Here is a 23,692-nt window from a genome sequence, read left to right on the forward strand (position 1 = left end):
TTTCTTGGAATGTTCCACATTTTCAGATGGCGATAACATTCGAGGACGGTATCATCAACATGCGGTGAGTAGACTATGCATTTTGAAGTGTATGTCATCTCAGGCACAAACTATCATCGAGTAGCTCAGTGGTAGAGATTTTTTCCAAAAATTAATAATTCTTCGTTATTTTTTTTATATTCGTTTCGCAATCTATGGCGAGATGGAATTTGTCTAAATCATTCACAAATTTATTCGCAATGGTCATCACAATCTTCTTATTGGTCCTACCCTCCAACAATCTTCGTAAAAATGGGGTTAAATAGGTTAATAATAATAGTACTTTGTCAACATAAGCACCCTCAATTTTCTACACTTTTTTCAAGTGATCTGATGCAGCTAATCATGACTCTGATGCACTGAACCATTAATTTTCCAGTCATGTTTAGGTTTTGTTTCATTTTTCAGATGACGGGGTTGTAGGTCCTTCCTGAGAACTTTGTATAAAAAATTTCGGTGTCGGTCATCTTAGGCACAAACAGGATCGAGTAGCTCAGTTGTAAAGCACTCAGCTGGTAATCTAGAGTTCGTAGGTTCGAGTTCTGTCCGAAGACGTATTTTTTTTTAAATTTAATAAATCTTCTTAATTTTTTTCTGATAATCGTATTTTTTTAACTTCGTTTTGCAATCCATGGCGAGATAAAATGATATGATTATCAAATAAATGGAATTCATCGATGGAACGAAACCTAAAACTTCGAAGATACGAATCATCAATAAGCAATTGATATCGAACATTTCCCCGAAACCTATCACGTTCCTAACTTCGAAAAAACGCCGAATTCCAAATATAGACGTCGAAGTTCGCCGTCAAACTTTAATTTTCATCGCTCCCACGTAGCCGAAAGATTCCCCCCATCCATTATTGATCCTCGGAGGCGGCCGATGCTGTCTCAGGGTTGCCAACCCCTAGGTGCCGAACCTCCCCCAAATCCTCCAATCAATACGATCATATGTTCTTTACGGCTCAGTTCGACTGGAGGTGACATTCGGGATAATTCACCATGTGAGATTTCTGGAAACTCTAAATTTACGATTTCCATCTAGCTAATGTACGTCTGTTATAAGCAGAGATTATAAGCATGGAATGTTGTCGGAAGTGTTTGGAATGTGGGGTTAAAATCGCCACTTTTTAATATTGCATTCGGGATAAGGTCGTAGGATATTGAAGACGCAGTAAGTTTTAACATATTGATCAAGTCAACACAAAAAAAATATCGAGGGATCAACTTCAACCTTCTTTTCAATCTTGGAGGCACAGTCCTCGTGTGTGGTGTTTAGACATGTCTTGTTTCCAGATGTTAGAAGGAGCAGTAGCAAGAATTCTTAACCAGCTTTTAGGAAAATACGTGGTTGACTTAGACACAGAAAATCTCAACGTTGGAATCTTCTCTGGACTTGTCCAACTCACAGATCTCAAACTCAAACCAGAAGCGTTGGTATGTTCAAAGAAATGTAACTAACTTGTGATTTCCAGCATGAAAAACAGAATGAATGATATTTTTCGATCAAAATCCGAAAATTTACGTAGTAGGCATAGAAATTTGATTCTTTCTGTGTTTCAGTACGATCTGAAGCTCCCTATCGAAGTGATAGCAGGCACGATCGGAAAACTCTCGATACAGATACCATGGACCACCATATGGGACAGCACGACCGTGATAAACGTCGAAGACGTCTTCATACTGGCGAATCCGGTCGTCAACGGGAACCTTTACGACGAGGAGAAGGACAAAATGCTGCGGAGGGCACAGAAGAGGAAGGTCTTGGCCGATCTGGACTCCGAGAGTCACTTCATAGGCGGCCCTTCCTCGTTTTCCGAGCATTTGGTCTCCAACATCTTGAACAACCTGCAATTGAATATCTCGAGGGTGCATATCCGGTACGAGGACAAGGTTAGCTGCGTGTATCCTCTGGCGGCGGGGATAACCATAGAAAGTATCACGGCAGAGACCACAAACAGGTAATGAAAGAAAACATACATTTTCTATGGGGCTTCAGTGATCAATCTGTCAAAATATCGGTTAGGTTAGGTTAGACTGATCAATCTGTCAAAATAACGGTTAGGTTAGGTTAGACTGATTAATCTGTCAAAATCTCGGTTAGGTTAGGTTAGGTTAGAGTGATTAATCTGCCAAAATATCGGTTAGGTTAGGTTAGGATACACTGATTTATCTGTCAAAATATCCGTCAGGTTAGGTTAGACTGATTAATCTGTCAAAATCTTAGGTTAGGTTAGGTTAGACTGATTAACCTGTCAAAATATCGGTTAGGTTAGGTTAGACTGATTAATCTGTCAAAATCAGGGTCAGGTTAGATTAGGTTAGACTGATTAATCTGTCAAAATCAGGGTCAGGTTAGCTTAGGTTAGACTGATTAATCTATCAAAATATCGGTTAGGTTAGGTTAGAGTGTATGTCAACGATTCAACGTATGTGATTCTTCTGAATTTTTGATTCACCAACATTTCATTGATGCAGGGTAAAAGAAACTTAGTTTTTCCCACTTAATTATCATTTATAATCTAAGAAAATTGTCAGAAATGAAAAATAAGCCGAACTGTTTCAGTAAATGGAAAAGTGCACCCAACGACAGTAAAAAAGATAAGAATTTCTACCTGATAAAAATCGATTGCATGTCCGTCTATTGGAACCAGGGTGTCAATATAAAAAAATGGGAATTCCCATCCGAATATTATACATGGAAAAACGCAATGGTGTGCAGCGTCCAACTCTACTCTTTCGTCAACGAAAAATTCGATTTCCGTAAGTACAAGCATATTTTCCGACACCTGGACTTTGAATTCTGACAGAAATAGCCGTAGCCATCGTGTTCACAATTAATCCTGGTGAACAAAATGAGAGAAAAAAATAAAAAGTAGAAGAAACAAACACAAAACGAAAAAAATTAAAGATAAAAAGAAAAAAACGAACAAAAACATAAAGAAGAGTTCTCATTTGAATATTTAACTTCACTCAGAGTCAGTTTTCTTCGGTGATCTTGTATACATGATTTGATTTCGCCTTTTTAATCCAAATATAACACAATTTATTCATTTCATTTCTCCCCTCAGTACTGAGACCGACCAACTGCAAGTTCAAAATCACGATGGACAAATCGACGACTGGAAACATCCAAAAAATCGTAGGAGACTTCAACATCCAAGACTGCCTCTTGCAGATGAGCAAGAAGCAGTACGACTCTATCTGCTCCACCGCTGACTCCCTTAAAAGGATGCACCTGAGCTGGGAGTTCTTGGGCACGAGGCCCAAGGAAAGGATCTCGGTGAACAAGAAGGCTTGGTGGAGATACGCCCACAATGCCGTTCTAGAGCAGAGGGTGAAGCCCTACAAGTGGTCCTCGATCAAGAGGACCAGAGAGATCTACAGACAATACGTCGACACCTACAAGCAGATCATACAGAATCCCAACGACACTGAGCTGAAACTGGATCTACAGAAGCACGAGGATCGGCTGTCGGTTTTGAACGTGGTCATAGCCAGACAACACTCCAGGCTTCTGGTGAGTGGGTCATTGAAGGTCCAAGGGGATCTAGTGAATTTTACGCGAATTTCAGATGAAATCGACCAGCATTGGAGAGAAGAACTTCTGGTCCATGCTACCTTCGCCAGAACGTTTGATACTGTGCGAGAAGATTGGATTCTTCAATAAATCCCCAGAAGATCGCCCAGAAATAGGTAGGAGTTTACCATTTTACCCCCCACCAAAAGATGAAGACCACATTTTTTTTTTCAGATCACAAAATCAACTTCCGCATAGGAAACCTAAGCGCTACGCTCCTGGATGGACACAGGGAAGTGGCTGTGCTGACTGCTACCCAGGCCAATTTAACATGGGTGCCAAATTTCACCGATAACCTCTACAACGTCAACCTCAAAGTCGAAGGCTTCATCTTGGAGGGTAACACGGATGGTGGCAAGTTGGTGACACTGGCCTCCTCCGAGCATCTGAGCACTAGTCCTGCCTATTTCTTAAGGGTGGATTTCGCCAAGCTACCCGGCGAATCTAAGGCGTCGCACAAGCTCAGGGTCAACATGGATTCCGTCGAGATGGTCTATCACGAGGTAGGAGAAAATAACCATTTGTCCAGTGTGTTTGTGTGTGGGTAAAACTTTGTTGTGGACATGCCACAAGTCGCAAGTTTGAAGCTATCGATCTTGGTGGCAATAAGTTTTTGAATTCCAGTATTCTCTCGACTGCCTCTGGAGTTTTCTGGACAGTGATTACCTCGGAGACGTTATGGACATACCCAAATTGTTGTCTTCGTTCTACGCTCTTCTCGAACAGAAACTCAGGGACAACTGGGAGATGGAATTCAACGTTAAAATACCGTTCCTCGTTGTCCCGGACAACGGAGATTACCTAGGGTGAGCTTAAAACAATCTAAAATTTTTCCGGTACGAAATGAGAAAGTGCAATTTCAGCTGCGACAATCTGCTGATCGTGGACCTCGGAAAACACTTGGTCCTCACCGAAATCTGCCAGAAAACGGAGATAGACGAATGCGCGACCCAGATGGAGCTGGAGGAACAGCTGTACACGAAACTCACCATAGAATCTAGCGATATACAAGTACTCCTCTGTGATAGTAGCGATAACTGGCGCGAAGCCAAAGACGAAAACGATTCCGATCTACACATAGTTCCTAAATGTGGCTTTAGCGCAACCACGGCCTACTGCGTGCAGTCGTTGAAGACGATACCGAAGCAAGTATATACAATTCCATGTGTCCCATAACTGAGCCCTGAGGGACTCCAATATAGGCTCTCATTTCCACGAATTGGTCGTGAATTCGATGAAAATTTTTGTTTTGGAATACCAAGAGTCCTATAACTGAGCCCTGAGGGACCCCAATAAGGCTCTTATTTCCACGAATTGGTCGTGAATTCGATGAAAATTTGGGTGGAATACCAAGAGTCCTATAACTGAGCCCTGAGGGACCCCAATATAGGCTCTTATTTCCACGAATTGATCGTGAATTCGATGAAAATTTGTGAAGTGTGGAATACCATGAGTCCTATAACTGAGTCCTGGGGAACTCCCTAAATCGTTAACTTCTTGGTGCGATGATGTTTGTATCGTGTTTTTAGCTTCAAGTTCAGCGTGAACTTCTCCAATTTCAAACTTAACGTGTCGGAGAGGAAGATTGGGATAATCTTGAACTACTTGGGCGTATTGGGGCCACTCAGAGATGTTGAACGAGTGACTTCGAAGGTTCGATTCTTGGATGTGTTGGACCGGGTGGAGTCCATTCATTCCAACGACTATTTGAGCAGCGTTCAAGACAAGGTTACCATACAGGAACATTCTATGAACACCAGGAGGAAGAGTAAAGCGGACAAGCACAATAAAGTTGCACAAAATGTTAACAGGTAAGAGTTTTTGTAAATCCTGCCAAGCGAATTGGTATAATCCTTTCATGAGTCCAGGAGTTCTGTAGAAGATCGAACGAAGGAACAGAACCACGAGAGTTGGGCGAGAGTTGTGGATCTACCAGGTCTGGAAGATAACATCTCCCCGAACAACAATATCGACACACTCTGTAGGTTCATCATCAACGAGGTGAGTGTCTCGGGGAACACTATACACTAATTTTGTAAGCACCGAGAAGGGATTTAGAGTCAGGTCGTAAAAGTCCAAGAATATTTGAAAAAAGCGAGGTTAAAACCGATCAAGGTCAGGGTTGATATTCATAGAGCAAAGAAGAGTGTTTTTGGCCTCGAACATATAATTTTGATAGTCGTCGAAGGGTTTTTCTTTGCCATTAGGACGGTTAATGTGGGTTGGTCTTGTCTAGAAGCAACAATTGTTACTAATTTAACTTTCACTCAGTATTTGAGAGTTTAAAGAGCGTCTCAGAGCCTTTTTCGTTACAGATATGCGTCGTCTTCTCTAAATCCAGCGATACGGTCGATCGCCAATACTTGGTCCTTCGGGCGGGACTTATAACCATGGATTTGGCCCTTATGACCTACGGTCCGGCTTACCAACTGTCCGTCAACACGATTCTGTTGACGGATAAAATGCACACGACCTCTAGCGGCCAATATTTGGACCTCCTCTACAGCCCCCTACCGTCGAACATCGACATCATCACAGTTTTGTATAGGAAGGTGAGATGGTATTTTTCGTTGGGAGTTGATGTTTGAATGGAATGAAACAAGGTTTACCTTGTGCCATAACCTGTTGACATCGACTCCCATCGAAAAATAATTTATGAGAAACGTCAGAGCCCTTCTCAACCACTACCTTCCAGGTCTCCGCAGGTTGTCCAGACTTCTGGAGTCATTTCCATGGGGTTGAAACATCCCTAGTGGCCGACTTTGGAAATGTCAACATCCTATTACACCAAGAATCCATACACACACTGATAAAATACTCGAAATACTTCAGCGACAAGTAAGTTCTCCAACCTCGAAAAGGCATTCATAATACCTTTAATTTTGACAGGATGAGGCCTCTCTTACCGCCAAATTTCCAGAGCACACTTACCGGTATTTACGCGAGCATAAAAAATTCGCTGCACAACCATACCAACGTGCCCGTTCCACCTGGATCTATAAAATTCTCCCATTCTGCAAGACTGATGGACGTCAACGTCAGAGTGTGTGATTCGGATTTCGACATAATCAATATCACGTTGTCTGGGCTTGAGATGGACTTTCTGTTCAGGGCCAACGAACGGTTCGTTTTTAGGTCTTTCCTCAGCAAAATTCTGGTTGAACATCTGTCGGAAATCACCCTGTATAATAAGGTGAGTATCGCTTCATTCAGATACCACTTCGCTCTATTCGATGGTCCTGGTAACCGGCGCCAATTTATGTTAGTATATTTTCTGTAGGCTGATAATAGTTCCTCTTGATATAATTCTTGGTCATATGTTATTGATATCGACGCTCATTTGTGAGAACGCTTTGAGGTGTTATTTGCACCATTTTGACTGAAAAAATTCTCGGCATCGATTTTTGGATTGTTTAAATTAGCAACAATTCTTTTGAAAGAATCTCCGGTCACTGACGCCGAATTTAAAAGCCACTGGTACCAATTCCGGTAACCGGATGTCCTGGTCCCTGTCGCCACTTATTATTGTGACTGGAACTTATTCCTGTGACTGGAACAGGTGAATTATTAAATCATTATTATCCAAACAGATTCTGTACACAGAGGAAGACAAAGTGTTCGAGATGAAATACGTGAGGCACGCGTCAAATTTCAAAAATGCTCACGATATATCTCCAGGAAGAGAAGATAATTTCACGGATGGCAGTTTCAAATTTCACCTGGGGCAACTTCACTTCACGTTTCTGTACAAACTGATAGTGCAGGTTCAGGTAAGCTCAAACGATAGGAATAATTTCGAGATAAAACAGTTTTTGGGTTCGTAGAGATTCATAGTCAATTTGGAAGCTTTGGTCTACGTGAATAGGCTACTTTTGTACCTGAAAAAAGCCGTTGCCAATGCAACCAAGAGTTTTCAGACTAGCAGTAGGGTGCAACTATCGCTCAACCTTTGTGGACCCATTTTTCTTTTTCCTCAAAAATCCTCATCGCCAAATGTGCTGGTTATCGACACTGGTAAGTTGGGAAACTTAAGATTGACGGTGTTTAGAAGTTTGAAGTTTTTTTAGGAGATTTTCACGTAGAGAATTTTTTCAAAGAAGGACCCAGTGATATTGTGGAGAATATCTTGTTGAAATGGAGTGACATCACTGTATCTAGAGGGGTTATGTCTTTATTATCCGCCCTACAGATGCAAGTAAGTAAATGATGAGTTCAGAACGTATTGTACAGAATGTTTTCTGTCAGGAATCTCTGATCGAACCCTTCCAACTCAACGTGGACATCAAGAAGTTCACCAACGAGAAAACGCGTCAGAAAACCTGGGAGATAGACGGCGTAATCGACATCATAGAGATCACTCTGGGCCAAAAAGACCTCAACACCATCCTGTCCATCTACACCGAGAACATCGGAGAAGGACGCATAATCGATCTGCTACCGGTTTCGACGGAGGCCGACGATCGTCTTCAGGACAACGACGAGACGGTCAAGAACCTAGAGGCCTTCTTCTGCGAACCCAGACAGAGAAACGTCGTCGCTAAGTTCGCCATGGACGGACTGAAGTTGTCGCTGTTCTTCGACTCCGGAGAACTGCTCAGTTCGCCGATGAGGGACCTGAACCACGGCATGTGCAAGCTGGAAATCTGCGATCTCGGCTTGAACTCCGTGTCTTACACCGACGGCAGCCTGGATGGGAAGCTGTCGGTGGATAGCGTCACCGTCACCGAGATAGGGCCTAATTCCAACTCGTATGACAGAAGGTGAGTTTTGACGTTCGAAAAATGATGAAAGGTTTGACAGTTGACGTTTGACAGTTGACATTTGACGTTTGACAGTTGACAGTTGACGTTTGACAGTTGACGTTTGATACTTGACGTTTTTGGGTTTTCAAACACAATTTTCTCTGAAAATCATTTAAAAGCGACCTGATTATCATAAAAGACGATAATTTTGCGAATTTGAGTGTTGAGTTCACTAGTTTGTGGGGAAATTTCATGTGATTGTATTGTTGCAGCATACTGCAATCGCCCATCGACGAGAACAAGAACAACAACTGCAATATCACCGTGAACAAACCGCCAATAATCGACATAACCTTCCACCAGAACAAGAACAGGGATAAGTCGATGGATATCATCGTCGGCAGGCTGGGTCTCAACCTGTCCATACCCTTCTGCGAGAAACTCGCCATGTTCGTCTTGGAATGTCTACCCAAGGACATCGATCTGGGCTTCGTGAACCACGGTTACGAAGCTGAAATCTCTCCCGAACCAGACGCCAAAGTACCAGCGTGCAGAGGTCTCACAGTCTCCTTCAGACTGAACAAACCCGAACTGGTGTTCTTCGTGGAGTCCACATCGAACACCAAGAGGTACTTCGTGACCAAATGCGAGGTCTTGGCTGATTATTCTCGCCATGCCAACCGTCTGAATTTCGCCGTTTCGTTATCAGGTCTTCACACCCTCTTCTACGACCTTGGGGTCCACTATTTGGACCCTTACGTCTTGCTGAGACACTGCGACATTGAACTCTGTAAGAATTACTCGGAAGACAAAGGAACCTCTATCTCAGCCTCCATCTCCTCCATCTACGTCCAGATTTGCAGCGCGGTAGTTCACTCCCTGAACGACATCCTCAACGATATCTGCGAACACTTCAAGGTACCCCTGGAGGAGATGAACAACCTCAAAATGCGCAGGGAGAACTCCTCCAACGAAGAGATCGAAGACCTCTGGGAACCCAAGAAACTCAACGACTACGTCTTGAAATATTCCGATAGCAACGACATCCTCACCAAGAGAGGCAACGTCCACGAGGTGTTCGTCATTCCAAGGTTCGAGATAGTGGTCATCTTCGAAATGGAGGAAATCCAAGCCCTGCTCATCAAATCTTCTATAGAGGCCAGCGTTTACAACTGGTCGGAGATTCTGAATTGCACCTGCGAGGTGACGTTGCAGGCTAATTATTTCAACGAGAAATTGCAGTGTTGGGAGCCTCTGATAGACCCTGTGGTCATAGATGAGGGCGAGTACAAGCCTTGGGATGTGCTGATTAAAGTGTTTCAGGATAAAGCCCTACCCATGTTGAACAGTGAAGAAGGGAAGAAGAGGAAGAGGGTTCCGAAGACCAAAGCTTCTTGCACCACGACTGAGGATGAGGATTCGGGGGATGATATGATGTACCTGGAGCCCATCAATAATTTCCCGAATCGGAATAACAGGAGGGTTAAAAATAGTCTGTCGACGTTCTTGGATGATTCGGATTCTGAAAATGAGGAAGGTACTATGGAGAAGCTAGCAGCTGCCATTTCAGACTTGTTCACAGGTGAGTTAGAGATAAATCAAAAGAACGCCAAGTAATTGGAAGTAATTGTAAGCGGATATCCTGGTCACTGACGCCAATTATTAATAGCGAAAATTCCCGTGACTGTGAGAACGACTTTTCTGGATATACTGGCGCTAGTTATCATTGTTGAATTTCTATTGAAGTTCTCATTGAAATATTCCGACACTTACTCGGTTTTCTTGCTTCTTAACTTGTTGTAACTATACATTCGTAATCTCACAAAGTGTTTTAATGAAGGCGACTGGAACGAAGAAGAAGACAGCGACTGCCAGCAATCCAGCGAAAGCGAAGACACAGACAATGAGCTCAAATCACCAGAGCCAGAAGAAGACCTAAATTACAAGAAAGCCCTATACTTCCTGGTCGATTCCAAGGAAGTTCTGAACATCACCCTCACCCCCACCGTTCTCAAACTGTTAAAAGACATGTTCACCCTCTACTCCACCAAGACCCTCTCCATTGCCAACGACAGGAACGCTATACACCTGGTGAACGACATAGGACCTAAATCGAGGATCGAACTTTACGAAAAACGAACTTTCGACGACAAAGAAGATGAGGACTTTTTGATTTGCGCCAAGACTTTCGAGAATATCGATTCAGCGCCAAACAGCCCGGTTAAGAGTAACTTTTCGGCGTTTAACAACGACCAGAATAACGACAAAGAAAGGTAAGAGATGTTACACTTAGAAGAAGAGGCAAACGTCTGGATATACTCTATTTTCAGCAATAGCGACGTGCAGTTCGAAACAGGTTACGATTTCAAAACCATATCCACCCTCCAGTTCCCGCAAGAGTCGACCAGCGAGCTGTACGAGAGGATGAACAAGCATTTCCTCAAGATATACGTCCCCAACTTCTTGCTCTTGCAGACCAACTGCTCCAAGAGTAACTGGACGAAGCTGCTCAAGCTACACCCCGAGGCTCATATGAACCAGGAGTTTCACCTGGTGGCCAAACACACCGTGGGCAAAAACGGGAGGAGTTTAACAGTTGGCTCACCCTTGAACGTAAGTCTGAAGAAGGCTTCAACAAAGACGACACGGTGACACAAGAATTTTTTCAGATTAAGAACGAAACTTGCTACGCCATCAATATTCTGTACCAACCCTCGATACTACAGCAGTTGAATCTGGAGCCTGTGGGTGATATGACGAATCCCTTCGAAACCACCATGAGAATCGCCATTTTGGAACCGCACGAAGAGTTCAATGTGCCCTTGTTCATCGCTTGTTACTGCAAGTTGTTCATTCAACCAGCTTATGCAGAGTGAGTATTAGGAGATACTTGTTTGGTCCTCCTTCATGGGTCTTTTCTGTTCAAGGGGCAACTATGCATCTTCGGGGATCTGGTGGAAAGACCTAACCTCAGAATTAGACTCGCCCTACAACCTCATCTGCAAGAAGAAGGACTCCGACAAATCCGAAGTATTCGCTTTGAGGATATCGATGGGGAAGAACTTGCAGTTGCACAAATCGAACCTTCCGCAGTTGCCAAACTATATAATAACCCTCCTACCGCCCCTGGTCATCAACAACTACCTCCCCTACGCCATCACGATCACCAGCGACGTCTCCAAGCAAAACACCAAGATCGAACCTGGGGAAAAGAGCAGTATCTACAACCTGGACATCTCGAACGATCAGAAATTGTTCGTCAACGTAAAATGGGGCTCGGAGACTTGGGTTGGATTCTTTACTTTGACCACGCACTTGGACGAGAAGTTCTTCGTGTTGACCTCCTCCACGTCGACCAGCAACAAACTGCTGGCCCTCAACGTCAGGGCCGAAAGGGAGAGGAGCTGTCAAATTTTCATATACACCTCTTACTGGATCGTGAACAAGACTGGGTTGCCTTTGAAGATGAAGGTAAGTTATTGCGGCGAAAACTTTTAGGTCCTTCTCAAACTACGTTTTGACAGGCTTCTGCAAGTAACACGGTCATGGAGAGCAACCCTAACGACATACTTCTATTCACCTACAAGCGTCATGGGAGACAAACCCTGAGCGTCAAAGTTTACGATTCCAACTGGTCCAACGAATTCGGTCTAGAGTGCGCTGGCACCACCGGTCTGGTGGTGTGTAAAGACAACGAGAGGAAGAAGAAGTACCTCTTTTTCCTCACCATAACGCTCAGCAAGATGTGTCCCAGACTCACCAAGGTTGTCACCTTGCTTCCGAGTTTCCTCATCAGAAACGAGACGAACAAACACTTAAGGTGAGTAAATACTGGACTAATTCTATTGATTTCAGCTGAAATTACCGGAATCGGGGCAGATTGAACTGGGGGTTCCACAAGGGTCAGTGTGTGTCCCCTTTATATTCAATTTAATGTGCTTCTAGACGAGATAAAACCTCTCACAGTTCTGTTTCTTTGTTTATACTCCAGGATAATGGAGGAAAACGAAAAAACCGACCTGTGGAATGACATTGCGCCGCAGCAAACTGTCACTTTCTGGCCGGAAACCTCATCCATGCAGATGTACGTCAAATACAGGCAGAGCAAAGTGATTTCCCAGCCATTCTTCATCTCGACGAACCACAAAACGGTACTGAGGATGGATAAGGGTGTAAGTCTACGAAAAACCAAACCCACCCTTTCCTAAATCTCCGTTTGCAGGGTGCTATAACGGTTGAGGTGACTGGGGGTACGTCAGATTCCTTCAAGATCATTTTTTACGATTTCACACCTGGGGACGCCCCGGTTTTGGTGCAGAATTACTGTTCCGATCTGTTCCTGAAGATTCAGCAGAAAGACCAGAGCCAAGTCACTCTGCTGAGTCCATATCATTCTCTGCTTTACACTTGGGATGATCCCACAAGGTTAAGACGGTTGGTTTGGAACGTTTACAATAACAAAGGTTCTGGTTTTCCTCTGGATACGTTCAAAGATGGGTGAGTCAGTTTGTATAAGGAAGAACTTGAAGACGTGGTATATAGATCTGGTTATCCCACTTTCATTGGTTTCTTGGGAAGATTTTTAGGTTAGGTATTTCACGTTTTACAGGTTTGGAGAGGAAAGGATTCGTTTCCACAGCGTAACACCGTCGACAACGACCACGCTGTCTTCTAGTGAGGACTCTGACAGCTCTGACAGCGTCAGAACCACGTTAAACAAAAAAGTTCGAAAGGACAAAGTGGTCATATACTGGCTGTGCTACAGAAACGGCTACCAGAGGACGCTGCTCTTCACGCAAGAGTTCAGGATATACAACCACGTCCTAAAGACAGTTTTCGAGGAAAAGTGCAACATGGAACTGCTCCTCTCCATGTCCTCTTTCGGCCTCTCCGTGTTTACCTCCGAGTACTCCAAGAAGGAAAAAGTATATCTGGCTCTGTCGGACATGCCAGCCGTTTGGGAGGTCAACGTGGGTCACAAATGGAAGACTTTAACGCTGGAGTTAGCCTCCTGGATCGAGGACAAGTACAAGTTGCAATACAAAAAGTGTCAATTGAAGGACTACATCCACATAGACTTCGAGAAGATGTTCATGCTCAAACCGTTCTTCGCTGAGCTCCGCCGGACCTACAACCCCGCCGTTTACTTCCACCTGAGGAGGGGAAACAGGGAGCAATATTACAATTTGAAGGTTCACGCTTTGCAGATCGACAATAAAGATAGCAACACTATAGTTTTGCAGCCTCTGCCAAGCTTGGCGCTGAAGAGCTACGATCCCTTCTTGGACGTTGCCATTTCTAAGACTGTCACGCTTAACTGCAGTATTTACAGATACGTTAAGGTTACTCTGGGTGATTTTCATCTGAACGTCGAAAGCGACCTCTTGACTGACCTTAACCGACTCATCGGTTTTGGTCGAAAATTCGCTGAAGACGACGAACATACCTACGCTAGTGATATGGCCTCGATCCATGGTCCAGTGGATGGTTTCAAAGTAAAGGTGGGTGAAGAGTCTTGGTATAAACACTAATATCCAGTTGCAGGAAAGGAAAGTGTTAAAATCCTCAGTTATTCGCTCCAAAAAAGTTTAAAATTTTAATGGGGCATTAAATTTTAATGGAGGCTCTGCAACTGGGACTTGGTGACGTGAAAAACACGCGGTATATTTTTAAAATCGATCAAATTCAAAGTTACAGTGGCGTTTTTAACACACTCAAGCGCCAAACCGGTTTCTTTTCAGAAATTCAACCAGTACTCGATCGTAGAAAACTTCCAACTGAACGGTTTCAACGTCAAGTTGAACATAGCCAACAGGAGCCAAATCGGTGTGGTGATCAGCAACGTCCACTTCAACAAACTCCTAAACTTCCTCTTTCCCCTCAACATCTCACCCTACATGCCGCAAGAGGGAGTTTATCACAAGTAAGATGGCGGAAAATTTCCGGAACCCTTTAAGAACACGTTCGAAATTGCAGGATTTCCTCGATCGAAGAATTCAACGTCGTCGACTCCTTCTGGGACGTCCTTGGGAACGTCGTCCAGAAGATAATAACGCAGTTCCTCCAGCAATATTATTCCCACGTCCTGGGGCTGCAAGTTCTGGTCAACACCTTCGCGATCCAATCCTTCGCGGACATAGCAGTGAGTACACAGAGGGAAAAATATAGAATACTCGACAACACGATCACTATCAGCTCATTCAGGACTTGATCATTTGAGAAAGCTCCACGAATCAATCAAAAACAACTTATTACATATTTCTATAACAGGCAGTAGTTCGAATGAGCGGTAGTTCTGAAAACTGGTAGTTGCAATAACCGATAGTTCTAATGCTTCGTAGGTGAAACGCCTTGTAGTTCGTATAACCGGTAGTTCTTATGTCCTCAACAGAATTAAGTGGTTTAGCTTTCGAATTTTCGCGAATACCAGCGTTTCTTCATGAAAAGATCTATGTTGCCTTGCAGAACAGCCCTTGCGACCCGGCCCAGATGGCCTCGATACTGTACCAGGGGTCCCGCTTCCTCCTCGGGCACGTCAACATGTCCCCGGCCGCCTTGGAACAGAGCGTGACCGATATTTTCGCGAACCAAAGCATCGATTGCATCCAACGAATACGCAGGCACGGATCCTACCAAAAATCCGACGTTATACCGAGGAGCATCACGGCTTCCTGCAGGAATTTCCACTCTGGGGTTCCGATAGCCCTCAATCAGTTGATCGTGAGGGGTCAAAACGGTGAGTTTGTGGACGGGTTCATCGGGGTGGATCGCTGATTGTCGGTTTTCAGTGGGAATAGGCAACGACGGCGAGATGTTCTTCCGTACCACTGGGAAGGTTTTGCTGTCGCTGGTGACTAGGCATCCTGACGAGAAGACGGACTGCGTGGAGCTCGCTAGGGAGGCATTGAAGAGGGCTTCGATTCTCGGAGAGCCCATCAGGATCCATCAGAGACTCACCAGATACAGGAACATGCATACTGTAAGTTTTCACTGTTTTAATCCGACAGGGGTCGATGATGACATGCTGCGGCGGTTGTTTGGGCGACGTCTGTCAAACCTGTTGCCATGGTAATGTCAAACCTGTTGCCATGGTAATGTTAAACCTGTTGCCATGGTAATGTCAAACTTGTTGTCATGGTAATGTTAAACCTGTTGCCATGGTAATGTTAAACCTGTTACCATGGTGATATTTCATAAAAAAAAACAACATACTTTGGACTACAGTCAGCTAAAAACGTTCGATTCAGCATTGACCCCTTTGTTGGAAAACACTGTATAAATAACAGCTATTTCACAGGGATTGAGACCGATGTCAACGTACGAATCTTTAGGCCAATTCCTTCTGGAAACAATGGCCAATTCCAGATTCAGCCATGACAGCTACTGGGCGCATGGGGCTGTAGACAAAATTGGAAAATCCATATTGATCCTTTCCTTACAGTAAGTACTTCGATCAATGCATTTTTCTATTCAACAGGATAAGGACGAAAAGTGAGGGAATAGAATAAATTTAAAGAAAAATCTACTTCTGAACGGGTTATGCCGGTACTGATGAGTATCGCCCAGAGATGCTCTCCTGTTTGACAGCTTGTTCTCTATGGTTTATTTTGAAGGTAGTTTTCTGTCGGTCCAATTCCTTTCGTGGCTTGTTACGCTGGACATATTCACACTTTTCTTACCAATTAGCCTGAAAATTTTTCTATGTTTGTTCACCTTTCTTAATCGATCAAAAAAATGATTTGCAACTGATGACATTTTTCCTTGTTGCTTCAGTGGTCGTTTTGTAACTCATTCCGATATTTTTTCAACTAAAGGAAAGTTTATTTGCATTGAATTCAAATCGCAAATATCATCGGCAGATTTCGAGCCTATTGTTTGTTTTATCTCAGCGCTCTCGATAGGTTTTCCACTCGGTTGACTAGACCATTGTTGGACAGTAACTGCGTTATTCTTCTAGCTGGGAACGGTTCACGGCTAATAAATTAAGAATGGGCACGGTACTTTTCTGGTCTACGAGTACGAAGGAAATGAGTATGATTTATTTAAACTTTCCTCAACTTTCTTGATTAATCGTCACTGTTGGATTCGCTGCAGTGAAACACACAAAAAATGCATCAATTCTTCAGCCCTCCTCGTCCTTGATGGGGGTTGAAAAGTAGCTTAAAACTTGGCCACACATCCCTTATAACCGTATGCAAAAAATTAGTTTAGTCCTGATAGAAGAATTAAAGATTAATCAGTGGAATCTTTACTTACCACAGCAATAACATAAATTCACATACAAATAGCACTGAATTGATTTTTTCAGACATCTGGTAAAAATTAACAAGTGTAGATTGTGGGGGCCATGGGAAATAGAATGGACCATTGAACTAGATGACATAGTGAGCATGCCCCAAGTTGTGGATGCTGAGATGATCCTCACACTTAGACCGGTAATAATGAACATTTCCGAGCCTTTTCACAATTTTATCCCAGTAGTTTCGACTTTTTGTTGAAAGTTTTCAGCTTCGTATTCCACTAATAAATATTCATTTTCAGAACAAGCACAGGGTTTCCGAGGAATTGAAAATACACGGTGATAGAGAAGCACTGATCTGGCTCAGAGAAAAAATAGAACAAGCTATCATACTCAGCATGGAAGATAAGTCATGGACTGTCACTGACAAATAATTGATAAATTTATTATAAAATGGTTGTACTAGTGAGATTATGATATATATTTTATGTGATGCGGATGTTGAATTAAATACCCGAATTCTTGTAGATTCATTTCCAGGTTCCATAACGGAAATTTTCCCGCCGAAAAAAGTTGACATTGACCCTGATTCACTCTGTGGTTTGAAGTGATTTCGAAAGTCCATAGAAAATTTTCGAAATCTATGGCCATACAGGCGCATAGAAATTTCTCGACTTCTATGGCCATAAAGGCGAATAGAAATTTTTCGATTTATTTCTATGCATCTTTCAAAAAAATTATTTTATTTTAGATTTTTCGCTAGGTTAAGTTCGAATTCCAGCGTTTTGAGTTCGAGGGAATATCGGTGGCAGTTTCAACGGATTCCGAGAAACCAGGTAAGCGTGCCAAAATTCTGCCCAATTTAGATCGCATCGCCATGGGCAATAGCTCATTGAATAACTTTCTTCGGAATTTATCAAACTGGAATAACACATATTGTGATATAATGATTGTATCAAGTACAATTCTTCGATAATCATTCAACCGGTGCTTCAGACTGGTAAGAGTGAAAGTGGACCTCTCCTTTAAATGCCAATGAATAATGACCCATTGTGAATAAATGATGAGACTCTTTCCATCCTTATGGAAATGTATGTTAATTCGCAGATAAGTTCACTTCTATTTTTGCGGCAGAAACTGGTCCAGAATGACATTGAAGACCTGAAATGGCTACATATTTCGAAGTTATTTGTTTGAACTGCATAATTTTGATTTATCAAAATTGCCAGGTGTTGGAGAGTTAAATAAAAAATCTTCACTTCTTTCTGGGTACTCCATAAAATTCAAGGAAATCTCCAATACCGATTAAGGTATATTGCACCCATATTGCACTAGTTTTCATTACATAAATGCTTTGATGCTATGAGAAATTATGGGAAATCCAGTATAATAAAATCCAGAACCGTAACAATTCACGAGTCAATGTTACCTAAGAACACTCCTTCGAAAGAAATATATCTTCATTTTCACTTTCGAATATTGATTATTGAAAAAATTGAAAAAACGTTGCTTGTTTAGGGAGATCTTTTTTTTTGTTGATAAAATAGAGATAATGTAGCGGTTGAACACTTGCACTAGGTCAAGATCGAGATGAAAACGAAGATAGTGAAGCTGAAAGCGAAGATTTACCTAGTCGACGGTCTACGTCTTGAGCAGGCTGTGAAAGTTTGCAGCAAGACTGCAAGAGATAGGCTTGGTCCTACCAGCAAGACTCGATAAAGCGAGTGGGGTGCGGTACATATATATTCTTTTTAACAAAATATTCGAACCAGTTTTCACACAGCCTTCAAAAGTGTAACATGTCACAATAGTTTTTCGTTTTTTATTATTTTTTTAAATCGATATATTCGACGTCAAGATGAGAGTGTGTTGTGCGATAGCTTGTTTTATTGCCGTGGTGAGTTTTATCCCTAGTAAAGGTGCGGAAAGGAGATGGCGTGAAAATTTTTAATTATACCAAACGTCGAGTGATTTTCATTCGTTGATTTTACGGAAAAATCAAGGTTTCGGTAGTTGACTACTCAATTTTTGAAGTGAATGTTTGGCTATGAAATTTTTAAGGTCTGTCCACTTCTGGTAAAAAAAGAAGGGGTTGAAAAACTCAAGTATCCACCACCCTACAGACTCCTCAGTTTCACTATTAAAAGTTACTCAATTTGAAATAGAAAAAAAATTTGTTCTTTGTGTTTATGATAATTTACATAAAGCTTTCGATCATTTACGTTTCTCTTTGGAAAGTTACTACTATAATGAATTGATAAAAATCATAATGCTCCTACAGTGAGATTGGCTTTCTATTAAGGATAATTTTTTCGTCAATAATAATTGATCTGACATTTGCAGAGCAGACTCATATTCACCTTATTTCAACTTAGGACTCATCTTGAAATGATAAACAGTCATTGATTGTTTCATAAGTAAAGTGATGAATTAAGGTTGATGTTTGTTATTGTTTGAAGTAGGAAAAAATTCAGTCTTGACGATTTTACGCTGTTTTTATCTGCCCTAAACGTAATTCTTTGAGATCTGCCCCTGTACTAACCTACGGTACGTTATAAGACACCTAGCATACCCAACAAAGCAAAATAGTTGTCAATCCTGATGATGCAACGCCTCAATTAAGTCATTTTACGATTTCGCAATCTATACCAGTAGTAGTTATTAACATATTTGCGTTGTACGGACCTGATCGTATGAAGAAAACGCCTCGGCGCGTTATAAAACCAAAATTCGACCGTAAATTGGAACGTTTACCGAGAAAGCATATCGAAACGCGGTCGTTACGTAAAAGTCAACGTACTACTTAATTAAATATGATATTTTCATTAGATGCCCTTCGGGTGTGGACGCCTATGACGCGTTTGCGACCATTTACGGCGATGCTTTCAGAAGAACTGACCCGTGAACGAGTACTTCTTTGGAAATCGATCAGAAACACCACCAGATATGTCAAACGATGTATTGAGCGTATAATCCATTCATTTTTGTAAAAGAACTCGGTTGGCCATGGAAATTTGACACATAGTACGAAAATGTGAGGTTATGACGCTTGTCAAAACATTTTTTGGTTTTATATCAGCGGTATGTTGTTCGTTCTATGTAAAAGTCTCAGTAATCGGCGTATTTACGTCAGAAAGTTTTGTTTATCCAACAAAATTCATACAAATCCGCTGCCAATATTGATGAATGAGCAGACCACCCTTTGGTCTTGACAATCTACTTATTGGTACTGAATCTAATTCCTCTACTATCAAATATCATGTTGATCTTGGGTCTTGTCGTGTTCAGGTCATTGTATGCCTAGCGGAATTTTCAAATATGTCTGGTAGCCTGTCTACCCATAATTTGATAAACTGTTCTAACACCCACACCTATCTTTGGTTCACCGATACAGTCAGAGTTCACTGGTACAGTCGGGTTGTCTCCGGGTACAGTTACAACTTCAAGGTTTCGAATCTAGTGTCCGCTGGACGACAAATCGCGGAGAATGTCACCTTGACAGGCGCATGCAGTCAATTAGCTGGTAATTAGTTTTGAAAAATTCCCCAGTCTCGATACGAGGCAACTCTAATCCTTCATTTTCATTGATTTTTACTGGAGATTAGGAGAAGGCGTGGTTTATCTGATAATCTAGTGGCGTTTATGTTTTAAAGATGAGATATATGTTAATGACCTTGACCTGGTTGACATTTCTACTAGTGACTCCCAGATAATTGATTCTATCACGAACATAGTGTTTTAAGAGGAAGGTTACACGATATTTTACTCAGACAAAATAGTAAATGGCGATAGAGTGAGACTGAACCTACCATCAGTGGAAAAACTGAACTTAGAGTAAACATATGAAGGGTTTTAATCCAAACAATATCAACACAAATTCGCATATCGGCAGCTTTTTGATTGTAAACCCTTCAGATTGAACTAATAATCCTCATTTTGCTCCCTTTAGGTCGGCGTGAGTCAAATAAACGCACAGCTACCGCCTAGGCCCAGCATACCTGGCGCGGTCCTGGTACCGCAATCCAGACAGATCCAATACCGTCAGGGACGTCTGCTGCAACAAGAACCCCAACCTCAGATCTCCCAAAGGCCTAGGAGGCCCAACCAAACGGTCAGACCGGTGATCGAGGAGAGCGAGGAACAGTCGAACTTCGACGACGAGGTCAACAAATTGGGCCTGTCGGCCCTGCACACGGCCGTCAGGCAGGCCGAGGAGGAGGAACACGCCACCGCTAGACCGGCGCAATCGATTCAATTCAGACCGGAAAGGTGGGAAGGATCAGACTTAAAAACGTAACCTTAAAAATTGTGAAGATTTCCGTTAACCACCTTGTTGTACGATTTCAGACCGCTTCCGTTATTGAGGCAAGATGTACGCGACAATTATCCGGCAGAAAGGCCTTCGCCCAGGCCAGTAGCTAGGCAGCAGGAATACAGAGAACCCCAGCAAGCCAGAGTACCCCAGGTAAGACTTCAAATGTGCCTATAGGACCATATCCGAAGTTTACGCCAAAAAAAACCTGAAATATGCGAAAACGACACGTCACTGGCGATTTTCAATCGTGAATGCCCAGGCGAATGTTACGCCCATGTCGATGCTCAAGGTCACATCAAACACCATGAATGAATTAGATTATGTGGCTTTGATGGTCGAGATATCATGACAGAAGACGTCAAAATTTCTTTAATGTTACACACACATTCTAAAAAAGCTACTCTTCTTGCCACAGCGATCTCGAAGGTCACCTTTAGAGTGGCTTATCTTCCAGAAAAATCATCACAGATCGGAAAGTGATACACATTCCGAAGAAGCAACTCTTCTAGTATAAAATCTGAGAACCACAGCGATCTTGAAGCAACCGTTCGATCTTGACGAATTTTTAACTGACCCCATCTTTTTGGGGAGTTTTCGAAAGTCACCTTTAGAGTGGCTTATATTCCAAAAAAAAAATCACAGATCTGAAAGTGATACACATTCAGAAGAAGCAACTCTTCTAGTATAAAATCTGAGAACCACAGCGATCTAGAAGCAACCGTTCGGTCTTGACGAATTTTTAACTGACCCCATCTTTTTGGGGAGTTTTCGAAGGTCACCTTTAGAGTGGATTATCTTCCAGAAAAATCATCACAGATCGGAAAGTGATACACATTCAGAAGAAGCAACTCTTCTAGTATGAAATCTGACAACCACAGCGATCTAGAAGCAACCGTTCGGTCTTGACGAATTTTTAACTGACCCCATCTTTTTGGGGAGTTTCCGAAGGTCACCTTTAGAGTGGCTTATCTTCCAGAAAAATCATCACAGATCTGAAAGTGATACACATTCAGAAGAAGCAACTCTTCTAGTATAAAATCTGAGAACCACAGCGATCTAGAAGAAACCGTTCGGTCTTGACGAATTTTTAACTGACCCCATCTTTTTGGGGAGTTTTCGAAGGTCACCTTTCGAGAGGATTATCTTCCAGAAAAGTCATCACAGATCTGAAAGTGATACACATTCAGAAGAAGCAACTCTTCTAGTATAAAATCTGAGAACCACAGCGATCTAGAAGCAACCGTTCGGTCTTGACGAATTTTTAACTAACCCCATCTTTTTGGGAATTTTTCGAAGGTCACCTTTAGAGTGGATTATCTTCCAGAAAAATCACACAGATCTGAAAGTGATACACATTCAAAAGAAGCAACTCTTCTAGTATAAAATCTGAGAACCACAGCGATCTAGAAGCAACCGTTCGGTCTTGACGAATTTTTAACTGACCCCATCTTTTTGGGGAGTTTTCGAAGGTCACTTTGAGAGTGGATTATCTTCCAGAAAAATCATCACAGATCTGAAAGTGATACACATTCAGAAGAAGCAACTCTTCTAGTTTAAAATCTGAGAACCACAGCGATCTAGAAGCAACCGTTCGGTCTTGACAAATTTTTAACTGACCCCATCTTTTTGGGGAGTTTTCGAAGGTCACCTTTAGAGTGGATTATCTTCCAGAAAAATCATCACAGATCTGAAAGTGATACACATTCAGAAGAAGCAACTCTTCTAGTATGAAATCTGAGAACCACAGCGATCTAGAAGCAACCGTTCGGTCTTGACAAATTTTTAACTAACCCCATCTTTTTGGGGAGTTTTCGAAGGTCACTTTCAGAATGGATTATCTTCCAGAAAAATCATCACAGATCTGAAAGTGATACACATTCAGAAGAAGCAACTCTTCTAGTATAAAATCTGAGAACCACAGCGATCTAGAAGCAACCGTTCGGTCTTGACGAATTTTTAACTGACCCCATCTTTTTGGGGAGTTTTCGAAGGTCACCTTTAGAGTGGCTTATCTTCCAGAAAAATCATCACAGATCTGAAAGTGATACACATTCAGAAGAAGCAACTCTTCTAGTATAAAATCTGAGAACCACAGCGATCTAGAAGCAACCGTTCGATCTTGACGAATTTTTTACTGACTTTTGGCTTTCTCAAAGGTCAACTTCATCGTAGAGCTTCATGCGATACATATTCTGGATGGTGGTTGATAATATTAGCAAAATTGGCGTCAAAACTATTCGCACGATAATTTTTTTCCAGAGACAACCACAACAACAAATTAGGCCACAGCAAAGGATAGCCTCAAGACCTGTTGAAGATGAAGAAACCAGACCACGTAAATCAGTGAGTCAAATTTTGCGCAAATATAGGACAGATAACGCTGACGGAAGCATAACTTGGGGATTTGAAAACGACGATGGTACATTCAAGGAAGAGAACATAGGTGAGTAATAGAAATGGCGCATCTTACACGACAAATTCTTTATGGAACAACTCGTATTTCAGGTATCGACTGTGTGATTCGTGGAAAATACGGTTACGTAGACCCAGACGGTGTTAAAAGAGAATACAGTTACGAGTCTGGCAACCCATGTGATAAAGTTGAGGAAGAGGAGGATCTCCCCCCACAGATCCAGGGGAGGAAAGAGCAGATTCCGAACCAAGGAAAAAAAATTCAATATAGACCCATAAGTCAGTAGAATATAAGAAATTGCCATAATTTTTAAGACCCTCGAATTATTAAACCATTGTTGATAATTTTGTTTTTTTTGTGTG

General features: G+C 42.2%; 2 protein-coding genes across 2 annotated transcripts; both read left to right on the forward strand.

The window, feature by feature from the left end:
- Window positions 1-1,307: 1,307 nt before the first annotated feature.
- Window positions 1,308-17,129, forward strand: LOC123316080 (vacuolar protein sorting-associated protein 13A-like). The gene is made up of 33 exons (XM_044902016.1): window positions 1,308-1,478; window positions 1,605-2,002; window positions 2,608-2,804; window positions 3,113-3,561; window positions 3,617-3,737; window positions 3,796-4,124; window positions 4,246-4,427; window positions 4,485-4,766; window positions 5,151-5,432; window positions 5,490-5,622; window positions 5,937-6,173; window positions 6,317-6,459; window positions 6,511-6,814; window positions 7,212-7,391; window positions 7,446-7,635; window positions 7,689-7,816; window positions 7,867-8,381; window positions 8,636-9,945; window positions 10,204-10,636; window positions 10,694-10,976; window positions 11,033-11,235; window positions 11,291-11,834; window positions 11,888-12,183; window positions 12,355-12,535; window positions 12,586-12,860; window positions 12,973-13,864; window positions 14,105-14,286; window positions 14,340-14,505; window positions 14,829-15,099; window positions 15,152-15,342; window positions 15,661-15,803; window positions 16,672-16,798; window positions 16,905-17,129. Exons 1-33 carry the CDS (start codon window positions 1,323-1,325, stop codon window positions 17,034-17,036), a joined length of 9,855 nt encoding a protein of 3,284 aa, XP_044757951.1. The 5' UTR covers window positions 1,308-1,322; the 3' UTR covers window positions 17,037-17,129.
- A 1,140-nt stretch (window positions 17,130-18,269) lies between these two features.
- LOC123316077 lies at window positions 18,270-23,674 on the forward strand. Its single transcript, XM_044902012.1, has 5 exons — window positions 18,270-18,499; window positions 20,552-20,871; window positions 20,950-21,067; window positions 23,177-23,360; window positions 23,423-23,674. Exons 1-5 carry the CDS (start codon window positions 18,461-18,463, stop codon window positions 23,614-23,616), a joined length of 855 nt encoding a protein of 284 aa, XP_044757947.1. The 5' UTR covers window positions 18,270-18,460; the 3' UTR covers window positions 23,617-23,674.
- Window positions 23,675-23,692: the final 18 nt, after the last annotated feature.

This window comes from Coccinella septempunctata, chromosome 6 (assembly GCF_907165205.1).
Source record: "Coccinella septempunctata chromosome 6, icCocSept1.1, whole genome shotgun sequence".
Taxonomy (NCBI): Eukaryota; Metazoa; Arthropoda; class Insecta; order Coleoptera; family Coccinellidae; genus Coccinella; species Coccinella septempunctata.